Raw genomic sequence first — 25,114 nt, 5'->3', positions numbered from 1 at the left:
AGAGGTCCAAACAAAATAACATGCTTGAAGGATGTTTGGACTATACCTGGTATTAATGACCTGCTAAAGGAGCGGAGTTTGGTTAAAAGAAACTGTTAAACTGTTGGTTCAAGAAGGCGTGATGGGAATCGTAGAAATTTACGACACAGAAGGAGGCCATTCGGCCCATCGTGTCTGTGCCGGCCGAGAAAGAGCTATCCAGCCTAATCCCACTTTCCAGCAATTGGTCCTTCGTCTTGTGGGTCATGGCATTTCAAGTGCACGTCCAAATACTTTTGAAATGCGATGAAGGTTGACCAAACTCGAAAAGTGTTATTCAGACTCTCTGGAAGGCTACAGATAAGGAGGCCCTGAGGCATTGTGGGAAACCATCATAAACACCAGGTGCTGGTTGATATTCAAGTATATTCAAGGCTGAGATGGATAGATTTTTGGACTCTAGGGGAATCGAGGGATATGGGGATCGGGCAGGAAAGTGGAGTTGAGGTCGAAGATCAGCCATGATCTGATTGAATGGCGGAGCAGGCTCGAGGGTCCGTATGGCCTACTCCTGCTCTTATTTCTTATGTTCTTATGATAGCAGCAGTCGCTATAACGATGGAAAAGAGAGAATGGAAAGTTACTGAGAGAGGTTATCATTGTTGACAAGAATGGTACAAGAGGCCGTCTATGAGACTGACCAGGACTCAAGCCAGAAGACCGTGATGCAGGAAGTCGGGTGGAGAATTAACCTTCCAGTGTTCACGAGCAGAAGAATTGGCCATTCTAAGTTTCGAATTGTATTACTGATTTAAAGTTTGTATGAATCTCTATCTGTAAACCTGTACTGTTTTATTGTTAGTAAAACCATTAGTTAGAAAACTTTAAAGTCTTGGTTGATCTCACCTCTGATCACCCTAAATACTTGAAAGAGTTATAACAAGTACCCTACATGCTTAATAAAGCAACAGGAAAAATTCAACAATTAAATTATAATATTATTATTGGCGTCTAGCAGACACTCTATACTCTGTGGTGCCCACTGGTCGTGGAAGATCCCTGGCATACCATTGGGCACTGTATGCTCCCTCTCCAAGGGCCACCTGGGCATGGACAAGACCGCAGAAGAGAGGCAGACCCTCTCCCACCTCCCCCATGGACTTCGCCCATCCTGGACTTACTGCTGAAGTTAGGCCCTACAATCCTCTAAGATCTCTGCGCTCCTCCAATTCTGGCCTCTGGCACATCCCTGATTTTAATTGCTCCACCATTGGCGGCCGTGCCTTCAGCTGCCTGGGCCCTAAGCTCTGGAATCCCCTCTCTAAACCTCTCCTAGGTCTCTTTATCTCTCTTTCCTCCTTTAAAATGCTCCTGAAAACCTACCTCTTTGACCAAGCTTTTGGTCACCTGTCCTAACATCGCCTTACATGGCTCGTTGTCAAATTTTAAGACATAAGAACATAAGAAATAGGGGCAGGGGTAGGCCAAATGGCCCCTCGAGCCTGCTCCACCATTCAATAAGATCATGGATGATTTTCGACCTCAACTCCACTTTCCCGCCCGATCTCCAGCCTTTAATTCCCTTAGAGTCCAAAAATCTATCAATCTCAGCCTTGAATATATTCAATGACTCAGCATCCATAACCCTCTGGGGTAGAGAATTCCTAAGATTCACAACCCTCTGAGTGAAGAAATTCCTCCTCATCTCAGTCCTAAATGGCTGATCCCTTATCCTGAGACTATGCCCCCTAGTTCTAGACTCTCCAGCCAGGGGCAACATCCTCTCAGCATCTACCCTGTCGAGTCATCTTAGAATCTTATATGTTTCAATGAGCTCACCTCTCAATCTTCTAAACTCCAGAGAGTATAGGCCCATTCTACTCAATCTCTTCTCATAGGACAACCCTCCCATTGCAGGAATCAATCTAGTGAACCTTTGTTGCACTGCCTCTAAGGCAAGTATATCCTTCCTTGGGTAAGGAGACCAAAACGGTACACAGTACTCCAGGTGAGATCTCACCAAAGCCCTGTACAATTGTAGTAAGACTTCCTTACTCTTGCACTCCAACTAATTTTATTTGATAATGTTGCTGTGAAGCGGCTTGGGACGTTTTACTACATTAAAGGTGTTATATAAATGCAAGTTGTTGTTGTTGATTGTGAATAACCCTGTGCAAATTCTACTGCGTTTTGTAAGTAGGCTTGATACCAGATTGATCTCCACATCTGACTGTCTAACCCCAGCACCTGGTGGTTTCAGACCTGAACTGCAGACCTCAAGGATCACCTTCGAATCGTGGTCCTGGGGTCTCAAAGGTCAAAGGTTAGCAGTGCCAAGAAAGAGTTAACATGTGGAAAATCATTCTCCAATTGATTGTCCTGCGAGAGGGCGAAGTTAAAATTTTTTAAAGGCCAAAAAAATAACTGAACTGTACTGTTCACGTAAGTCTTTAGCTCGGAATTTCCTCGGAGCAGCTCCCGTTACCGTGTGGCGGAACCGCTCAAAGAAATTCAGTATCACCATTTAGGGAACCTCCGTGAATTCAGGTGGGTTTTGGAGGTCCCTGTGTGAATAGGGCAACCAAACCCAAAGTGTATTAGTTCCGCATTCCATCAATAGAGTAAGGTAGTGAGGTGCAGATCTAGGGAAAAAGAGAAAGGCAGAGAACAAATAGAATCGTTACAGCACAGAAGGAGGCCATTCAGCCCATGGAGCCTGTGCTGGCTCTTAGTAAGAGCAATCCAGTTAGTCTCATTCCCCCGCTCTTTCCCCGTAGCCCTGCAAATTATTTCCCTTCAAATGTTAATCCAATTCCTTTTTGAAAGTCAAGACTGAATCTGCATCCACCACTGTTTCAGGCAATGCATTCAAATACACTGGAAGTGGTGCAGGCACATCTCACAGTCAGGCAGATTAAACAGAAAGAGCGAAGAGCTAAACAAAGGAAGAGAAAGAGACTGAAGGGGAAAAAAGAGATAAAAAAACACAAGAAGAGAAGTGGGATAGAAATTTGGGCGGGTCCATTTTTGAGCACCCGAGGTGAGGGGTGGGCTCAGGGTAAGTACCCTGCCTTTGAATGGTGAGGCCCGAGGCAGCCCCGACATTAGGCCTTGGGCCTCATTATAATGGAGCTCCTGAGGTGCAGTGGCTAGCCGGCGAAGAGGAGTGCAAGATCAGGGAGCTCCGCCCTGGGGTTGGGTCCGGGATCGAGGCCGGTGGGGGAGGTGGGGGCAGGCCAGGGGTTGCAGCCGGAGGTCCGGGATTGGGGTCGGGTCCGGGAATCCCGTGGCCGAGGATCGAGGGGGTTGGGTCCGGGGAGCGCTGACCGGGAAAGGAGGCCGTGGGGGAGGGATAAAGAAAGAAAGAACTTTCATTTCTAGAGCCTCTTTCACGACCTCAGGACGTCACAAAGCACTTTACAGCCAATGAAGTGCAGTCACTGTTGTAATGTAGGAAACACGGCAGCCAATTTGCACACAGCAAGATCCCACAAACAGCAATGTGATAATGACCAGATCATCTGTTTTAGTGATGTTGTTTGAGTGATAAATATTGACCAGCACACCGGGGAGAACTCTTCTGCTTTTCTTTGAAATAGTGGCCATGGGATCTTTTAAGTCCATTTGAGAGGGCAGGCGGGGCCTTGGTTCAACATCTCATCTGAAAGACGGCGCCTCCAACAATGCAGCACTCCCTCTGGAGCGTCAGCCTAGATTTATAAATACGAGTCTTTCTGTCTTTCAATGCGCCTTCAACCATTTTCTAATGATCTTTCGCTGTTGACTCTTTTCCAGGAGGGTACTGCATCACTGGCACTGGTGTAATACCAAAATCAGATCTGTTGTAAGAACTAGTGGGTGGATTATCTAGTCCTGTTGCAGTGGTGATGGGACTTTGTGCACTGGTTGCATGTTGATCTGACCTCGCCTCAGTTTACAAGGACAGGTCACTTAATAATTAGAATACACTCCTGTGCCCATTTGTCCAGGCATAGGATGCGCTACTGGAAAAGTGGACCTATAAGGAGGTAAGATAATACTTGCAGCATTCAGAATGGTTGAAAATAGTTTTAAAATACTAGAATCATAGAATCTTAGAAAGGTTACAGCACGGAAGGAGGCCATTCAGCCCATCGAGTCCATACCGGCTCTATGCAAGAGCAATCCAGCTAGTCCCACTCCCCCGCCCTATCCCCGTAGCCCTGCACATTTTTTCCTTTCAAGTACTTATCCAGTTCCCTTTTGAAGGCCATGATTGAATCTGCCTCCACCGCCCCCTCGGGCAGTGCATTCCAGATCCTAACCACTCGCTGTGTAAAAAAGTTTTTCCTCATGTCACCTTTGGTTCTTTTGCCAATCACCTTAAATCTATGTCCTCTGGTTCTTGACCCTTCCGCCAATGGGAATAGTTTCTCTCCATCTACTCTGTCTAGACCCTTCATGATTTTGAATACCTCTATCAAATCTCCTCTCGACCTTCTCTGTTCCAAGGAGAACAACCCCAGCTTCTCCAGTCTATCCACATAATCAAAGTCCCTCATCCCTGCCACCAGCCTGTCTATGTCCTCTTGAAGTCTGTCACTATCCTCCTCACTGTTCACTACACTTCCAAGTTTTGTGACATCTGAAAATTTGGAAATGGTGCCCCATACACCCAAGTCCAAGTCATTAATATATATCAAGAAAAGAACAGCATCACCATCACCTGTAATGTTGCACACAGGGAGTCAAAACTAAGTGGGTTTAGAGGTTGGGAGTTAGTTGGACCAGGGCTTGCAGATCTAATTCATTTTAAAGTTGGATACATTACATGGAATTTACAGCACGGAAACAGGCCATTCGGCCCAACTGGTCTGCGCTGGCGTTTATGCTCCACACGAGCCTCCTCCCTCCCTACTTCATCTACACTGTGATCATTGACACCACTATGACCGCCAATGAGTTGGAGGGGGGGCAGGACTTACAGCCAAACAGTGAATTTAGCAGCAAACAAAGTTTATTTACAAAGAGTCTCTACAAACCGCAGCAGACAGAAATCGTCTATAAAATCAATCCCAGTCACTTACAGCAGTGACGGCAGTCTCCAGGCATGATTGACGGGGGAATTACCCAACCATCTCCATTCTGGCCGGGAATAGTGATGTCATTATATGCAACCCTTCATCTAACGCTATCAACATATTCTTCTGCTCCTTTCTCCCTCGTCTGCTTATCTAGCTTCCCCCTTAAATGCACCTGTGCTCTCCCTTGTGGTATTCTATCCTTAATGTTTAGATTTGCCGTTATAAATCCCTATATCCACGTTTATAATGGCAGCCGCCTATATAAGCTTGTTATGTAGCAGTTGCATCCTCCTGCCAGTGGTGGCGTTGCAGCCCCTCCACTGCAAGGGGGTAGGAGGGAGGGTGTAATTACAGTGTGACATGTTTACATAAACATTTTCCATTATAACTGTGGACATTGGATTTTCTGATGGGGAAACGTTGACGGGATGTGCTTGCGGACACAAGATTTTCAATATTTTGTATAGGTTATCTGGAGACTAGAGAAGCTGGGGTTTCTTAGAGCAGAGAACGGTGAGGGGAGATTTAATAGAGGTGTTCAAAATCATGAGGGGTCTTGATAGTCGATAGGGAGAAATTGTTTCCTGTGGCAGGAAGGTCGGTAACCAGAGGACGTCGATTTAAAATAATTGGCAAAAAAGCCAGAGTGGAGGGAAATGAGGAAAAATGATTTACGCAGCGAGTTGTTATGATCTGGAATGTGCTGCCTGAAAGGACGGTGGAAGCAAATTCAATAGTAACTTTCAAAAGGGAATTAGATAAATATTTGAAAAGGAAACATTTGCAGGGCTACAGGGAAAGAGCAGGGGGGAGTGGGACTAATTGGATAGCTCTTTCAAAGAGCCGGCACAGATGCGATGGGCCGAATGGCCTCCTTCTGTGCTGTATGAGTCTATGATTGCATTGTCAGCTTTTCCGCAGGCTACATGGATGGGGGTGGGGGGGGGATGAAATGGCTGCCCAAAAGCAAAGGAAGGCAAATCCCACGCAGAGGCATGAAGTAGAGTCTGTTCAGAAAGGGTGGGAGCGCAGAGCACGTGATCCTGATTGATGGCCGCTGTGTGAAGTGGGGTCAAGAAAGCTTTGTTGTACTACTTGGAATTCCAGGACTCAGTTCCCACCAGGTGGTAGCACTGCATGTGCAGGGCATGAAAGTAGCCAGGCTCCAGAATGTCTGGCAGGTCTGCAGGAGGGCACAGATTCACCACAATCTCAGATAGGGCGGTGGAAGTGCAGTTTGAGGGAGAAAGGCAGAGGCAGGGAGACCTACTCTGGCACAGAGCCCCTAGGAGAGCATCCATGGGGCAATAGAAGTTGACCAGAGTACTGTGTGCCAACTCTACCATCCCAGGCAGTGCATGAAGGAGCTTAATGATCTTACCTGGTCAGTCAAGGTAAGAGAAGCCAGCCGTATCTTCCAAGCGGGCATGTCTTCCACTCACAATGACCTCCCCCTTACCCTGTATTAAAGAACTTTAATTGCTTACTATGAATAGCTGTGAGACTGTATAGTGTACCTCATAACCCCCAATATTCACCCGAAGTATCAATTATGTCCTTACATGCATTATGCATGGGAGGTTATGCTAGAATTGCATAAAACACTAGTTAGGCCATAGCATGCAGTCCTGGTCACCACATTACAGGATGTAATCGCACTGGAGAGGGCACAAAGGAGATTTACAAGGATGTTGCCAGGACTGGAGAATTTTAGCTATGAGGAAAGATTGGATAGGCTGGGGTTGTTTTCTTTGGAGCAGAGGAGGCTGAGGGGTGATTTAATTGAGATGTACAAAATTATGTGGGGCCTAGTGTGGATAAGAAGAACCTATTTCCCTTAGCAGAGAGGTCAATAACCAGGGGGCATAGATTTAAAGTGATTGGTAGAAGGATTAGAGGGGAGCTGAGGAAAGATTTTTTCATTTAGAGGGTGGTGGGGGTCTGGAACTCACTGCCTGAAAGGGTGGTAGAGGCAGAAACCCTCAACTCATTTAAAAAGTACCTGGATGTGCACCCGAAGTGCCGTAACCTACAGGGCTACCGTCCAAATGCGGGAAAGCAGGATTAGGCTGTGTGGCTCATTTCCGGCCGGCGCGGACACGATGGGCTGAATGGCCTCCTTCTGTCCCGTAAATTTTCTATGATTCTATGATTCACCACAGAAAAACTCTTGCATGGAATTTCCCATCACGTTGACGGAAGCGCACCGTACACCAAATTGATTGGGGCCCGCCTGAAACTGGGGTCAGGCCTATTGCTGATGCAAATCGGGGGCCTAATGCCTGTTTCAAGGCCCATTGTGAAATCGGATGGATTCTGCCTGAAGTGTGCGCTGTGCAGGCTGTGGTCAGTTTTCTCAGGTGCATGGCAGCCTTCACCAGGGGTTCTTAAAAGGACCACCGCAGGCTTTTTTTAAATTCGTTCATGGGATGTGGGCGTCGCTGGCGAGGCCGGCATTTATTGCCCATCCCTAATTGCCCTTGAGAAGGTGGTGGTGAGCCGCCTTCTTGAACCGCTGCAGTCCGTGTGGTGACGGTTCTCCCACAGTGCTGTTAGGAAGGGAGTTCCAGGATTTTGACCCAGCGACGATGAAGGAACGGCGATATATTTCCAAGTCGGGATGGTGTGTGACTTGGAGGGGAACGTGCAGGTGGTGTTGTTCCCATGTGCTTGCTGCCCTTGTCCTTCTAGGTGGTAGAGGTCGCGGGTTTGGGAGGTGCTGTCAAAGAAGCCTTGGTGAGTTGCTGCAGTGCATCCTGTGGATGGTACACACTGCAGCCACGGTGCGCCGGTGATGAAGGGAGTGAATGTTTAGGGTGGTGGATGGGGTGCCAATCAAGCGGGCTGCTTTGTCCTGGATGGTGTCGAGCTTCTTGAGTGTTGTTGGAGCTGCACTCATCCAGGCAAGTGGAGTGTATTCCATCACACACCTGACTTGTGCCTTGTAGATGGTGGAAAGGCTTTGGGGAGTCAGGAGGTGAGTCACTCGCCGCAGAATACCCAGCCTCTGACCAGCACTTGTAGCCACAGTATTTATGTAGCTGGTCCAGTTAAGTTTCTGGTCAATGGTGACCCCCAGGATGTTGATGGTGGGGGATTCGGCAATGGTAATGCCGTTGAATGTCAAGAGGAGGTGGTTAGACTCTCTCTTGTTGGAGATGATCATTGCCTGGCACTTGTCTGGCGCGAATGTTACTTGCCACTTATGAGCCCAAGCCTGGATGTTGTCCAGGTCTTGCTGCATGCGGGCTCGGACTGCTTCATTATCTGAGGGGTTGCGAATGGAACTGAACACTGTGCAGTCATCAGCGAACATCCCCATTTCTGACCTTATGATGGAGGAAAGGTCATTGATGAAGCTGTTGTGGGAAAATCACCAATCGGAGTCAGACTTAAAGATTCAACATGCAGTTTATTGGACAAAGTACTTTGGGAGAAGAACTGGACGCTCCGCAGCGTTCGCAACTACCTCCTCAACTTCAAAATGGTTGTCATGCTTTTTTATACCTTTGAAATACAGATTTTCAGTAGCTATTACATCATTAGTCTTTATTAGTTTACACATTAACCAATTAGGCCCGCACAGCAACCACAGACCTCCAATCACATTAAAACAACTGTTATCACCTTAAGACAGTATGGTCTTTGTCTATTCAGTCTGGTTCTGTAGTTTTTATCAGCTCGTTGTGAAATGTCTTTTGTATTCCCAGACTGTAAGTCAGTTTTCGGAATATACAAACTCAGCACTTTAACTGTCTTTCCCACAGTCACAGAATCCATTTTGTTTAGTAGAGTCCATTTTGTTTAGTAGTCATATGTTATGTTTAAGCTTTTACTTAGGGTTAGTCTGGTCTGCACAAAACGCATTTCAGTGTGGTTTTAGGGTAATGACCGCCACAATAGTCACTTCTTCGTTGCCTTTAATCCAACAGCCCAAATTTTACCCTAACAAAGCAGCTGAAAATGGTTGTGCCTAGGACACTGCCCTGAGGAACTCCTGCAGCAACGTCCTGGGTTTGAGATGATTGGCCTCCAACAACCACTACCATCTTCCTTTGTGCTAGGTATGACTCCAGCAACTGGAGAGTTTTCCCCCTGATTCCCATCGGCTGCCACCCAGAAGGTAAGTTAGAAGTTTTTTTTAAAACTTATCTGAATGTGGACGCTGGAGGATCAGTGTGACGACATGGATGTCAGCCTTGGCTCAGTGGATGACACACTCGCCTCTGAGTCAGAAGGTTGTAGTTTCAAGTCCTACTTCAGAGACTTAAACACACTCCCAGTGCAGTGCTGGTGGAGCGCTGCACTGTCGGAAGTGCCATCTTTCGGATGAGACGTTAAACCGAGGCACCATCTACCCTCCCAGTTGGACGTAAAAGATCCCACGGCCACTGTTTCGAAAAGGAGCAGGGGGCGTTCTCCCCGGTGTCCTGGGGCCAATATTTATCCCTCAACCAACTTCACTAAAAAAAAAACAGATGATCTGGTCATTATCACATTGCTGTTTGTGGGATCTTGCTGTGCTCAAATTGGCTGCCGCGTTTCCTGCCTTACTACACTTCATAAGTACTTCACTGTCTGTAAAGCGGTTTGGGAGGTCCTGAGGTGGTGAAAGGCACTATTTCAATGCAAGTCTTTTCTTTCTTCAGTAAGAAAATATGACGAACGGGAAATGCACGCTGGACTCGACACTTGGTATATTGCGAGCAGATCTCCCATGGCATTGCTCAGGGTGAGTTGGAGTTTACACTTTTTTGCCATCCCCTTGATCACAGAAACGGTTCCCAGGTGGTGGATTTTGTACGGCAGGGTCGTAGTTTTGTTACTGGACAAGGAATCCAAAGGCCTGGTCTCATAATCCACAGACCCTGAGTTCAAATCCCAACCAATGTAGTTTGAGAATTTGAAGGTCATGGGGTGAATGGGATCGAACTGTCCCCAAAAATCATGGGGGGAGAAAAACTTCGAAAAATTGGGTTATAAAACAAAACGGCAGGTGGAAGGAGTACTACTGGTACAATAGCACAACATAGTGGTGGCGGAGGGGAGCCTACAATTAATTACAACATGATCCCCAAAAACTGACTGAAGGTTAAATAGATTTAAATAGAATTTACAGCATAGAAACAGGCCATTCGGCCCAACTGGTCTATGCCGGTGTTTATGCTCCACGTAAGCCTCCTCCCTCCCCACTTCATCTAACCCTATCAGCATATCCTTCTATTACTTTCTCCCTCATGTACTTATCTGGCTTCCCCTTAAATGCATCTATGCTATTCGCCTCAACTACTCCTTGTGGTCGCAAGTTCCATATTCAACTGTCTCCTGAATTCTTTACTGGAATTTTTAGTGACTATCCTCTATTTATGGCCTCTAGTTCTGGTCTCCCCCACAAGTGGAAACATCTTCTCTACGTCCACCCTATCAAACCCCTTCAAAATCTTAAAGCCCTCGATGAGGTCACCCCTCAGTCTTCACTTTTCTGGAGAAAAGAGCCCCAGCCTGTTCAGTCTTGTCTGATATTTATAATCTCTCAGTTCTGGTATCCTTGTAAATCTTTTTTGCACTATCTCCAGTGCCCCTATATCCTTTCAATGGTTTTCCAGTTATAAAATGTGACAAATGTTAACATAGGGTATTTTTGTTATAAATGTTGATATACAAAGTGCAGCTTAACATCACAAGTACGGTTAATGTGAGTAGGAATTGCACAAGATGATATTTCAACACATATGACTAAAAGAATAATAAGGAGGGAGAAATTAGAGTACGAGAGAAAGCGAGCTAGAAATATAAAAACAGATAGTAAGAGTTTCTACAGGTATTTAAAAAGGAAAAGAGTAAGTAAAGTGAGTGTTGGTCCTCTAGAGAGAGAGTCTGGGAATTAATAATGGAGAATAAGGAAATGGCGGATGAATTAAACAGATATTTTGCATCCGTCTTCACTGTAGAGGATACAAATAACATGCCAGAAATAATTGTGAATCAAGAGGTGAAAGGGAAGGAGGAACTTAAGACATTTACAATCACCAGGGAAAGAGTTCTGAAAAAATTATTGGAACTAAAAGCTGACAAGTCCCCAGGTCCTGATGGACTTCATCCTAGGGTCTGAAAAGAAGTGGCTGCAGAGATAGTAGATGCATTGGTATTAATTTTCCAAAATTCCCTAGATTCTGGAAGGGTCCCATCAGATTGGAAAATAGTGAATGTAACTCCTCTATTCAAGAAAGGAGGGAGACAGAAAGCAGGAAACTACAGGCCCGTTAGCTTAACACCTGTCATAGGGAAAATGCTGAATCTATTATTAAGGAGGTTATAGCAGGGCACTTAGAAAAATCTCAGTGCAATCAGGCAGAGTCAACGTGGCTTTGTGAAAGGGAAATCGTGTTTGACTAATTTATTAGAGTTCTTTGAGGAAGTAACAAGCAACGTGGATAAAGGGGATCCTGTGGATGTGGGGTACTTGGATTTCCAGAAAGCATTTGAAAAGTTGCCACATCAAAGGCTACTACACAAAATAAGAGCTCATGGTGTAGGAGGTAACATATTAGCATGGATAAAGGATTGGTTAGCTAACAGGAAACAGAGAGTAGGCATAAATGGGTCATTTTCAGGTTGGCAAGATGTAACGAATGGAGTGTCACAGGAATCAATACTTGGGCCTCAACTGTTTACAATCTATATCAATGACTTGGATGAAGGAACTGAATGTATGGTTGCTAAATTTGCTGATGACACAAAGGTAGGTAGGAAAGTAAGTTGTGAAGAGGACATAAGGAGTCTTTTTTTTAAAATTCGTTCACGGGATGTGGGCGTCGCTGGCAAGGCCGGCATTTATTGCCCATCCCTAATTGCCCTCGAGAAGGTGGTGGTGAGCCGCCTTCTTGAACCGCTGCAGTCCGTGTGGTGAAGGTTCTCCCACAGTGCTCTTAGGAAGGGAGTTCCAGGATTTTGACCCAGCGACAATGAAGGAACGGCGATATATTTCCAAGTCGGGATGGTGTGTGACTTGGAGGGGAACGTGCAGGTGGTGTTGTTCCCATGTGCCTGCTGCCCTTGTCCTTCTAGGTGGTAGAGGTCGCGGGTTTGGGAGGTGCTGTCGAAGAAGCCTTGGCGAGTTGCTGCAGTGCATCCTGTGGATGGTGCACACTGCAGCCACAGTGCGCCGGTGGTGAAGGGAGTGAATGTTTAGGGTGGTGGATGGGGTGCCAATCAAGCGGGCTGCTTTATCTTGGATGGTGTCGAGCTTCTTGAGTGTTGTTGGAGCTGCACTCATCCAGGCAAGTGGAGAGTATTCCATCACACTCCTGACTTGTGCCTTGTAGATAGTGGAAAGGCTTTGGGGAGTCAGGAGGTGAGTCACTCGCCGCAGAATACCCAGCCTCTGACCTGCTCTCGTAGCCACAGTATTTATATGGCTGGTCCAGTTAAGTTTCTGGTCAATGGTGACCCCCAGGATGTTGATGGTGGGGGATTCGGCGATGGTAATGCCATTGAATGTCAAGGGGAGGTGGTTAGACTCTCTCTTGTTGGAGATGGTCATTGCCTGGCACTTATCTGGCGTGAATGTTACTTGCCACTTATCAGCCCAAGCCTGGATGTTGTCCAGGTCTTGCTGCATGCAGGCTCGGACTGCTTCATTATCTGAGGGGTTGCGAATGGAACTGAACACTGTGCAGTCATCAGCGAACATCCCCATTTCTGACCTTATGATGGAGGGAAGGTCATTGATGAAGCAGCTGAAGATGGTTGGGCCTAGGACACTGCCCTGAGGAACTCCTGCAGCAATGCCCTGGGGCTGAGATGCTTGGCCTCCAACAACCACTACCATCTTCCTTTGTGCTAGGTATGACTCCAGCCACTGGAGAGTTTTCCCCCTGATTCCCATTGACTTCAATTTTACTAGGGCTCCTTGGTGCCACACTCGGTCAAATGCTGCCTTGATGTCAAGGGCAGTCACTCTCACCTCACCTCTGGAATTCAGCTCTTTTGTCCATGTTTGGACCAAGGCTGTAATGAGGTCTGGAGCCGAGTGGTCCTGGCGGAACCCAAACTGAGCATCGGTGAGCAGGTTATTGGTGAGTAAGTGCCGCTTGATAGCACTGTCAACGACACCTTCCATCACTTTGCTGATGATTGAGAGTAGACTGATGGGGCGGTAATTGGCCGGATTGGATTTGTCCTGCTTTTTGTGGACAGGACATACCTGGGCAATTTTCCACATTGTCGGGTGGATGCCAGTGTTGTGGCTGTACTGGAACAGCTTGGCTAGAGGCGCAGCTAGTTCTGGAGCACAAGTCTTCAGCACTACAGCCGGGATGTTGTCGGGGCCCATAGCCTTTGCTGTATCCAGTGCACTCAGCCGTTTCTTGATATCACGTGGAGTGAATCGAATTGGCCGAAGACTGGCTTCCGTGATGGTGGGGATATCGGGAGGAGGCGGAGATGGATTATCCACTCGGCACTTCTGGCTGAAGATGGTTGCAAACGCTTCAGCCTTGTCTTTTGCACTCACGTGCTGGACTCCGCCATCATTGAGAATGGGGATGTTTGCAGAGCCTCCTCCTCCCGTTAGTTGTTTAATTGTCCACCACCATTCACGACTGGATGTGGCAGGACTGCAGAGCTTTGATCTGATCCGTTGGTTGTGGAATCGCTTAGCTCTGTCTATAGCATGTTGCTTCCGCTGTTTAGCATGCATGTAGTCCTGAGTTGTAGCTTCACCAGGTTGGCACCTCATTTTTAGGTACGCCTGGTGCTGCTCCTGGCATGCTCTTCTACACTCCTCATTGAACCAGGGTTGATCCCCTGGCTTGTTGGTAATGGTAGAGTGAGGAATATGCCGGGCCATGAGGTTACAGATTGTGGTGGAATACAATTCTGCTGCTGCTGATGGCCCACAGCGCCTCATGGATGCCCAGTTTTGAGCTGCTAGATCTGTTCTGAATCTATCCCATTTAGCACGGTGGTAGTGCCACACAACACGTTGGATGGTGTCCTCAGTGCGAAGACGGGATTTCATCTCCATGAGGACTGTGCGGTGGTCACTCCTACCAATACTGTCATGGACAGAATGCATTTGCGACAGGTAGATTGGTGAGGACGAGGTCAAGTAAGTTTTTCCCTCGTGTTGGTTCGCTCACCACCTGCCGCAGGCCCAGTCTCGCAGCTATGTCCTTCAGGACTCGGCCAGCTCGGTCAGTAGTGGTGCTACCGAGCCACTCTTGGTGATGGACATTAAAGTCCCCCACCCAGAGTACATTTTGTGCCCTTGCTACCCTCAGTGCTTCCTCCAAGTGGTGTTCAACATGGAGGAGGACTGATTCATCAGTTGAGGGAGGACGGTAGGTGGTAATCAGCAGGAGGTTTCCTTGCCCATGTTTGACCTGATGCCATGAGATTTCATGGGGTCCAGAGTCAATGTTGAGGACTCCCAGGGCCACTCCCTCCTGACTGTATATCACTGTACCGCCACCTCTGGTGGGTCTGTCCTGCCGGTGGGACAGGACATACCCAGGGATGGTGATGAAAGAGTCTGGGACGTTGGCTGAAAGATATGATTCTGTGAGTATGGCTATGTCAGGCTGTTGCTTGACTAGTCTGTGGGACAGCTCTCCCAATTTTGGCACAAGTCGACTGGGCTTGGTGTTTTTTTGCCGTTGTCGTGTCCGGTGCCTAGTGGTCCGTCCGGTTTTATTCTTATTATGACTTTTCGTAGCGAGATTTTACAACTGAGTGGTTTGCTAGGCCATTTCAGAGGGCAATTAAGAATCAACCACATTGCTGTGGGTCTGGAGTCACATATAGGCCAGACCGGGTAAGGGCGGCAGGCTTCCTTCCCTGAAGGACATCAGTGAACCAGATGGGTTTTTACGACAATCCGGTAGTTTCATGGCCATCATTACTGATACTAGTATTTTAATTCCAGATTTTTATTTAATTAATTGAATTTAATTAATTAATTGAATTTAAATTCGCCAGTTGCCGTGGCGGGATTTGAACTCATGACTCTGGATTTTAGTCCAGGCCTCTGGATTACTAGCCCAGTAACATAACCACTATGCTACCGTACCCGAAGGGATATGGATAGGTTAAATGAATGGGCAAAAATTTGGCAGATGGAGTATAATGTGGGAAAATGTGAACTTGTCCACTTTGGCAGGAGGAATAGAAAAGCAGAATATTATTTAAATGGAGAGAGATTACAGAACTCTGAGGTACAGAGGGATCTGGGTGTCCCAGTACATGAATCACAAAAAGTTAGTATGCAGGTACAGCAAGTGATTAGGAAGGCAAATGGAATGTTGTCATTTATTGCAAGGGGAATGGGATATAAAAGTAGAGATGTTTTGCTGCAGTTGTACAGGACATTGGTGAGACCACATCTAGAATACTGTGTGCAGTTTTGGTCTCCTTATTTAAGAAAGGACATAATTGCTTCAGAGGCTGTCAGAGAAGGTTCACTCGACTGATTCCTGGGATGAGGGGGTTATCTTATGAGGAAAGGTTGGACAAATTGGGCCTGTCAACACTGGAGTTTAGAAGAATGAGAGGTGATCTTATTGAAACATACAAGATCCTGAGGGGACTTAAAGGGGTAGTTGCTGAGGGGACGTTTCCCCTTGTGGGAGAGACTAGTACTAGGGGCCACAGTTTAAAAATAAGGGCTCTCCCATTTAACACAGATTGAGGAGAATTTTTTTCTCTCTGAGGGTCATGTGTCTGTGGAACTCCCTTCCCCAGAGAGCGGTGGAGGCAGGGTCATTGAATATTTTTAAGGCTGAGTTAGATAGATTCCTGATTAACAAGGGAGTCAAAGGTTGTAGTAGGTAGACAGGAAAGTAGGGTTTAGGTCATAATCAGATCAGCCATCATCTTATCAAATGGCAGAGCAGGCTCGAGGGGCCGAATGGCCTACTCCTGCTCATGGTGTTGGGGGTAATATATTGGCATGGATAGAGGATTGGCTAACTAACAGTAAACAAAGAGTTGGGATAAAAGGGTCATTTTCAAAATGGCAATCTGTAACCAGTGGGGTGCCGCAGGGCTCAGTGCTGGGGCCTCAACTATTTACAATATATATCAATGACTTGGATGAAGGAACAGAGTGTCTTGTGGCCAAATTTGCTGATGACACAAAGATAGGCGGAAAAGCAAGTTGCGATGAGGACTCAAAGGGCCCGATATTAGGAGGGTGGCGGGCTCGCAGCGGGGGGTCGACTGGGCGCGTGGGTAACGCGCCCGGTGAAATCGGGGTGCTCCGCACGGAATCGCAGGCTGATTGGAGCCACTTACTGGTGCTTTCGGGTTTCGCACTGGAAAGCTGCGCAGCGGGCGGACTGCGCACGTGCAGTAAGGTCTGTCAGCTGGAGGAGCTCTATTTAAAGGGGCAGTCCTCCACTGACTGATGCTGCAGGTAATAGGAAAAATTGCAGCATGGAGCAGCCCAGGGGGAAGGCTGCTCCCAGGTTTAAAGATGCCTCACTCCAGGTATCATTGGATGGGGTGAGGAGGAGGGGGAGGACAGAGATCTTCCCCCTGGCGGGCGGGAGGAAGCGGCCTGCCTCTGCCACCAAGAAGGCCTGGCTCGAAGTGGCAGAGGAGGTCACCTGCACCACCAACATATCTCCCACCTGCATACAGTGCAGGAGGCGCTGCAATGACCTAAGTAGGTCAGCCAAAGTGAGTACACTTACTCATTCCCCTACACTCCGTCTGCCACAGCACTGCCCCCACCCCACATCTCCTTCTGCACTGCCAACACTACTCTGTCACATCACCCCTCATACTCACTCAAACCTCATCCTCATCTTACCTGCACTTACTCACCTCGCCAGTACTCATCCCACCACTACCACTCAACCCAATCCTCATACAATCTCATGGCTCTATCTCATACTCACCCTCTCATGCATCTCTTTCACAGTCAGCCTCACTCAACCTGCCACTACCTGTGCTGCAGTCACAGGGCATGCATCACGTATGTGCAGTAGGAAGCGTAAGGCAAACGTGTCGTGAGCATGAAGGGGATGCACAAGGGTGTTTGAGGGTTTGTCATGGTTTTTACTTATATTTAATTTCTGATCAACTCACCTTATATATTATATTGGCCCCACTACTGTCACGTCTTCGCGAATCTTGTCTGGTTTGTGCAATAATGCCCTTTCCTGAGGATCACTATGAAGACCCACAACTGATGCCACCCATTGTGTCACTGCAGAGTGGGTGTAGGTGTATTTGCAGGACTCTTTTGTGTAGACGACTGAGAGACGTTGGCGATGTCCCCGGTTGCACCCTGGAAGGATGCGGAGGAGAAGTTGAGGGCAGTGGTGTCTTTGACAGTGACAGATAAGAAGATGGTGCTCGGGCCAGCCGGGAGCAGCTCGGCATGAAGGAGGCTGCAAATATCCACGACTACATGTCGAGTGACTCTGAGCCTCCGTGTGCACTGCTGCTCAGAGAGGTCCAGGAGGCTGAGCCTCGGTCTGTGGACCCTGTGGCGAGGGTAGTGCCCTCTGCGATGCATCGCTCTCTGCGGTTGCCCTCCCTCCTGCTGTGCAGGTGGATGTGTTAAAGCACTGTGTTGTGGAGCTCCACGAGACACAGGTAGACGGCGTGGCCGGCGAGGCTGGTGATGCTGTTCGCCCTCCGAGGAGGTCATGACTGCAGTTACGGCGGCCCCCATCCAGAAGATGTACATCTGAGGGGGTCCGCAAGGAAGGTACATGTGTCTGGACCCCGGGGTAAGTGTGCAAGTTGGTGAATTTTATTGTTAAGAAGAGGGTGGTGAAGGCCAAACTTTGTCCAAAGTGACAGAGGGGCCTCCTGCAATGAGTGAGGGTCTCCCCCTCCCACCTGTCAAATGGACCTTTGCAGCAGCCACAGGCTGATGGCTGCAACACATCCATTTGAACTGGGAGTGTTTCCCCCAGTACGGGAAACAGTCCCAGTTGTTTGCAAAATCCGACCCCTCCTAAAATATCACGTTAATCAGGTCTCTAAACGACCTGAAATACCTAACTAATTACTTTAAGTGGCACCCCGCCAGCTTTAATTGCCTGCAGGAGTCCCACTTGTGGGGGCTGCGCGCATATGTCAGCGCGTCACTGGGGAACCCGGAGGTGGGCGGGTTGGAGCCGGGCTCCGGACCCGCCGCGGGAATCCCCGATTTTTGCAGCCCCCCCCCGCCACGAACGCACCCGCTCGGGGGTGCGAAAATCGAGCCCAAAGTGTCTGTAAAGGGATATTGACAGGTTAAGCGAATGGGCAAAAATTTGGCAGATGGAATATAATGTGGGAAAATGTGAAGTCATCTACTTTGGGAGGAAAAATAAAAAAGCAAAATATTATTTGAATGGAGAAATACCACAAAATGCTGCGGTACAGAGGGATCTGGGTGTCCTCGTACATGAAACACAAAAAGTCAACATACAGGTGCAGCAGGTAATCCGGAAGGCAAATGGAATATTGGCCTTTATTTCTGGGGGGATGGAGTATAAAAGCAGGGAAGTCATGCTACAACTGTGCAGGGTGCTGGTGAGACCACACCTGGAGTACTGCGTACAGTTCTGGTGCCCTTATTTAAAGAAGGACATACTTGCATTGGAGGCAGTTCAGAGAAGGTTCACTAGGTTGATTCAGTGTATGGAAGGGTTGTCTTATGAGGAAAGATTGAACAGGTTGGGTCTATACTCATTGGAGTTTAGAAGAATGAGAGGAGATCTTATTGAAACATACAAGATTCTGTGGGGACTCGATAGGGTAGATGCTGAGAGGATGTTACCCCTCATGGGGGAATCTAAAACTAGGGGGCATAGTCTCAGAATAAGGGGTCGCCCGTTTAAGACGGAAATGAGGAGGAATTTCTTCTCCCAGAGGGTCGTGAATCTTTGGAATTCTTTACTCCAAAAAGCTGTGGAGGCTGAGTCATTGAATACATTCAAGGCTGAGTTCGACAAATTTTTGATCAGCAAGGGAGTGAAAGGGTATGGGGAAAAGGGCGGGAAGTGGAGTTGAGGTAAAAATCAGATCAGCCATGATCTCTTTGAATGGCGGAGCAGGCTCAAGGGGCTGAATGTCCTACTCCAGTTCCTATCTCTTCTGGTCTTATGGTCTAATTTGTATGTTCATATCTCAAAGCCAGAAACAAAGGCATTTTACATAGCAGTTCTAATGATTATTAATGAGCATTACATTAATTTAAAGTAACAGGAGCTTTTGGAAAACATTACTTTTTTTATGGCAGGGAAACATTCACTGAAAACTATAAAAGTAGACAAAATTTGCAAACTGAATTTGTTTCTACATATGTATATATAAAAAGCACAATAGTTTTACTTGCCAAAACCTTTATTTTAAGCAAAACATTCAAACTTAAAATGCACTTTCTTTAAAAGCATTTCAGAAAACAAGATCCACCTTAAAATTATTCAATTGAGTTTTATTTGCGGAATACTATTACATGCATTTATTTTACATTAAAACATCTTAAGCTTGCAATGAAGTAAATCAAATCTATATAAATTAACAAGCCAATCACCACCATCTGATGGGATCATGGTCCTATAGATAGAAATGAATACGTATTTCCATAAAGAAAAGTAAGTAAATTCTAGAGAATTTCTACCCTATATCCTCAAAAAAATATAACTCTAATGGCAAAAGGTATTTAGTACACCATACAGAAACTTCACTATAAACATATCCATCATATACTATTCTGCAAAAAATTTCATTTAAAAAAGTTGTTTATAAATGACATATGCAGATTATTGCAGCGATGTTATCAATAGTACAATGAAATAATGCTTTTAGCTGTAACAGTTTATAGGTTACAACATTCAATTCTACGGAACATTACAAGATTAACAGCTTAACCAGATCATACTTAATCAAACAAGCATCAATAAAGCTTCATTATTTGGAAATCTCTTTCAGGCATATTTCCACATTTATTTCCTTTCTCCCCTAATACTAATGCAAGGAGTGCAGAGTGCACAGAACATATAGCTGTGAAACCGAAGGATATCACACATCTTTAAGTTGTAGCAGGCAGCACTGATGCCGTAATAGAATTTTTGGTTTGATAAAATCGCCAAAAAGAATTCCATCCAATAAAAGTGTGAAAATGAAGTGCCTCACTTAAAAAAATTAATATGGAGTTTAATCTATTCTTTCTTTGCCAATACACAGTGACCAAATAAATGTTTCTCAGAAGTTTCTAGTCAGAGCATTTTGGATTCATTTACAAAACAATTTAATCAATAGATTTGTACCCTGTCCCTTAGACAACGCAGTTTAATAATGTTATATTTAAGTTACTCACAATTTCTGCAACAAAACAATTAATTCTCCTTTCCTTGCACAGATTTTAAGTATAGCAATGACTCTTGATCAATAGTTTGATTTAATCTTACATTCAGACACATTAAATATTACAATATAAAATTATACCTTAATCAAGAAGTTGTAATAATGATATAAATGGTAATCTGTGTCACATTCCAAGAACTTCAAATTACAAGTCACTGCTCAGGCAATAAACACCTAAAGTACATTACAAATGACCAGCAATTATCTGCAGAATTAAATGCATGTACCAAAGTCATGACCTATACGTAGCATTTACAGCACAGAAACAGGCCTTTCAGCCCAAATGGTCTATGCCGGTGTTTATGCTCCATACAAACCTTCTCCCACCCTACTTCATCTCACCCTATCAGCATATCCTTCTATTCCTTTCTCCCTCATCTACTTATCTGGCTTCCCCTTAAATGTATCTTTACTAAATCACCTCAACTACTCCTTGTGGTAGCGAGTTCCACATTCTAACCACTCTCTGAGTAAAGAAGATTCTCCTGAATTCCCTATTGGATTTATTAGTGACTATCTTATATTTATGGCCCCTAGTTCTGGTCTCCCCCACGAATGGAAACATTTTTTCTACGTCTACCCTATCAAACCCTTTCATAATCTTAAAGACCTCTATCAGGTCACCCCTCAGTCTTCTCTTTCCTGGAGAAAAAAACCTCAGCCTGCTCAGTCTTTCTACACGTGCTGCATGGCTTGATTACGAGGTAGAATTGCAAGGTGCTTTAGAACATCAGGGCCTATATTGTTGGGCAATAACCGGCCTACCAAAGGCCCCAATATGGCGAGCAGGAAGCCACACACATTCCCGGCCTGAAATGCGCTGCCTGCTACATTGAGAAAAGGAACAAAAAGATCATCATGCAGTACCCACACCTGAAACAGGCATTAGGCTCTTTGCAGATACAAAGAAGGGGCCCTAACACCTGTTTGAGGCCCCCACCACAAGATTGGTTTATCCTGAGGTAGCCAGTGTCAGCATCGACTACACTCAGGAATACCAGGGCTTGGGACCACCTGTTGCCAACAAGGTAAGTTTTTCAAATATACTTACCTGAATGTGGAACTTGGATCTCCGATTGCCCCCCAGCCTTTGTTTCCCTCCTCCCTGACCTCTGGTCTCCCCCCGGCCTCTGTTTCCCTCCTCAAACCCCCATGCTGCCCCCCCCCCCAGCCTTCATGTACCTGAGGGCCACTGCAAGGCTAGCAGTGGCCTGATCTTGTTGACTCTTCACCAGCTGACTGTTTGCGCCATGCCAGCTTGATAGAAATAAGAACATAAGAACATAAGAAATAGGAGCAGGAGTAGGCCAATCGGCCCCTCGAGCCTGCTCCGCCATTCAATAAGATCATGGCTGATCTGATCCTAACCTCAAATCTAAATTCATGTCCAATTTCCTGCCCGCTCCCCGTAACCCCTAATTCCCTTTACTTCTAGGAAACTGTCTATTTCTGTTTTAAATTTATTTAATGATGTAGCTTCCACAGCTTCCTGGGGCAGCAAATTCCACAGACCTACTACCCTCTGAGTGAAGAAGTTTCTCCTCATCTCAGTTTTGAAAGAGCAGCCCCTTATTCTAAGATTATGCCCCCTAGTTCTAGTTTCACCCATCCTTGGGAACATCCTTACCGCATCCACCCGATCAAGCCCCTTCACAATCTTATATGTTTCAATAAGATCGCCTCTCATTCTTCTGAACTCCAATGAGTAGAGTCCCAATCTACTCAACCTCTCCTCATATGTTCGCCCCCTCATCCCCGGGATTAACCGAATGAACCTTTCTTTGTACTGCCTCGAGAGCAAGTATGTCTTTTCTTAAGTATGGACACCAAAACTGTATGCAGTATTCCAGGTGCGGTCTCACCTGAGTCTGGGTCTCAAATGAGGCCCAAGGCCCAATATAGGAGACACTTTGTGTCTCACCATTCAGATGCAGGGATTGTACTCTGACCAGGTTTGCTTCCCAGTTTTAGCAAACACTGAAATGTCAATCCTATTTCGTTTAGTTAATTTAATTATGATGACAAGTTGGTATAAAAGATTAACTTTTTATTGTATTAACTCACACCGTAGTTACAGTATTTCATGATTTTTGCAACAATGCACTTTCATTCGATCTGGAGGTAGAAATGTAAAATCCAAAAAAGTAGATAAAATAATTTATTCCCTTTCTCAAGACGGATAAATACAGTTTTCATTTTAAGAATATTTCCATGTTTTGTTCGTTTTGGCCATCTCTAAACGAATAAACGTGCACCAGCCTACCAAGCAACTATACACTGACCAACACAACCTCTAGATGCATTGCAGAATTTTTGTGTACACAATCCTTGGAAGAATGATGCACACTGTTGAATCAAAAGGGATGTATGGCAGAACCTCAGAAACATGCAACCCCTCCCACAACTGCCCTGCTTTAAAATCACCAATATTTTTACTTACTTTTAGGCTCAGATTTTTAAAAAAAAATCTTCCTCCAGTGATAAAGTGATGAACAGGTTGAAGAAACTATCTATTCCTGCACTAACTGTACGGTTTTAGTTACTTTTTTCACTGATCTATATGTCCTATCGTCAGATATGCTTGCACCCAAATTTTTCTCAATTGGCGGTTGGGTGCTAAAGTTGAAATTCTGCATCCCTCCTGTTCCCGAATTAACTGACCTAGTCACTACAACGTTCTTCTCGATTAGAGATGTCTGGCCAATTAATGGGTCAGTGAACATGTCTTGCATCCCTCCTGTTCCCGAATTAACTGACCTAGTCACTACAACATTCTTCTCGATTAGAGGTGTCTGGCCAATTAATGGGTCAGTGAACATGTCTTGCATCCCTCCTGTTCCCGAATTAACTGACCTAGTTACTACAACATTCTTCTCAATTAGAGGTGTCTGGCCAATTAATGGGCCAGTGAACATGTCTTGTATTCCTCCTGTTCCCGAATTAACTGACCTAGTTACTACAACATTCTTCTGGACAACTGGAATTGGGGTGAATGATGGATTAGTGATTGTTCCTTGCATCCCTCCCATGCCATAAATAGCTTTGGTTATTCCCGGCTTTTTCTGAACAAAGGCGGGATCAGTGGTGGAGGACGAGCGCTGCAGCTCCTCATTGTCTGATATGATGTTTGCCATCACATTTCTCTGGACAAACACCGCATCGGTCTCACCTTGCAGTTCCTCCCTACCAGGGCTGATGGTTGTGGTCACGACGATATGTTTCTGAACAAGCGATGGATTCACGGTCATACCCTGTAGCTTCACGGCATTAGATGAAACAGATTCTTCTTCCACCACACGGTTCTGTTGGGTCAGAGGATCGGCTCTCGTTGCCGATTCTCGGGTCTTGAATGTGCTAATTGCTGAGCTTTGACTCTCAGATTTGCCAATGCAGATTTCAGCTAGAGTCTTGAATTTTGGATCCAAGTCATTCAAGAAGGAGTCATCTTGAACAACCTCCTCAATAAAGCTACAGCTGCCAAGGGAGCCAACAGGTGAATTTTTCCCTTCGTTGCTATAAACTAGCAAGCAGTCATGTGAGGTGTAAGACTTGTTCACTTCAGCAGACCAAAGCAACTTCTGAAATACAACACAAACGAGACTTATAATATTACAATTTCTTCAATTACTTTTGCCATCAATTCCAGTACAGTTACAAGATGTGGGTACGGTTCTTAACGAATACTTTGCATCCGTCTTCACAAAAGAGAGAGACGATGCAGATATTGTAGTTAAGGAGGAGGAGTGTGAAATATTGGATGGGATAATCTTGGTGAGAGAGAGGAAGTATTAAGGCGATTAGCATCTTTGAAAGTAGATAAATCGCCAGGTCCGGATGAAATGTATCCCAGGCTGTTAAAAGGGAGGAAATAGCGGAGACTCTGACCATCATTTTCCAATCCTCACTGGATACAGGTGTCGTGCCGGAGGATTGGAGGACTGCTAACGTTGTACAGTTGTTTGAAAAGGGAGCGAGGGATAGACCAAGTAATTACAGGCCAGTCAGTCTAACCTCAGTGGTGGGCAAATTATTGGAATCAATTCTGAGGGACAGGATAAACCTTAGAAAGGCACGGAATAATCAAGGACAGTCAGCATGGATTTGTTAGGGGAGGCTCGTGTCTGACTAACTTGATTGAATTTTTTGAGGCGGTAACAAGGATGGTCGTTGAGGGTAGTGCATTTGATGTAGTCTACATGGATTTTAGCAAGGCTTTTGATAAGGTCTCACATGGCAGACTGGTCAAAAAAGTACAAGCCCATGGGATCTAAAGGAAAGTGGCAAATTGGATCCAAAATTGGCTCAGTGGCAGGAAGCAACGGGTAATGGTCAACGGGTGTTTTTGTGACTGGAAGGCTGTTTCCAGTGGGGTTCCGCAGGGCTCAGTACTAGGTCCCTTGCTTTTTGTGGTATATATTAATGATTTGGACTTAAATGTAGGAGGCATGATTTAGAAGTTTGTAGATGACACAAAATTGGCCGTGTGGTTGATAGTGAGGAGGAAAGCTGTAGACTGCAGGAAGATATCAATGGACTGGTCAGGTGGGCAGAAAAATGGCAAATGGAATTCAATCCGGAGAAATGTGAGGTAATGCATTTGGAGAGGGCAAACAAGGCAAGGGAATACACAATAAATGGGAGGATACTGAGAGGTGTAGAGGAAATGAGGGACCTTGGAGTGCATGTCCACAGATCCCTGA

General features: G+C 45.9%; 1 protein-coding gene across 1 annotated transcript in view; it reads right to left on the bottom strand.

Annotated features, from left to right (window-relative positions):
- Positions 1-22,444: 22,444 nt before the first annotated feature.
- LOC137309972 (desmoglein-2-like) overlaps positions 22,445-25,114 on the bottom strand; it is a 70,038-nt gene continuing 67,368 nt past the window's right edge. Inside the window, exon 16 of the mRNA XM_067977976.1 lies at positions 22,445-23,992. Coding sequence (XP_067834077.1) covers positions 22,925-23,992 — 1,068 coding nt within the window. The 3' untranslated portion in view covers positions 22,445-22,924. The remainder of the gene's footprint in view (positions 23,993-25,114) is intronic.

This window comes from Heptranchias perlo, chromosome 3, assembly GCF_035084215.1.
Source record: "Heptranchias perlo isolate sHepPer1 chromosome 3, sHepPer1.hap1, whole genome shotgun sequence".
Classification (NCBI taxonomy): Eukaryota; Metazoa; Chordata; class Chondrichthyes; order Hexanchiformes; family Hexanchidae; genus Heptranchias; species Heptranchias perlo.
The sequence above is the reverse complement of the archived record's forward strand: the minus strand, read 5'-3'. Positions and strand labels throughout refer to the sequence as shown.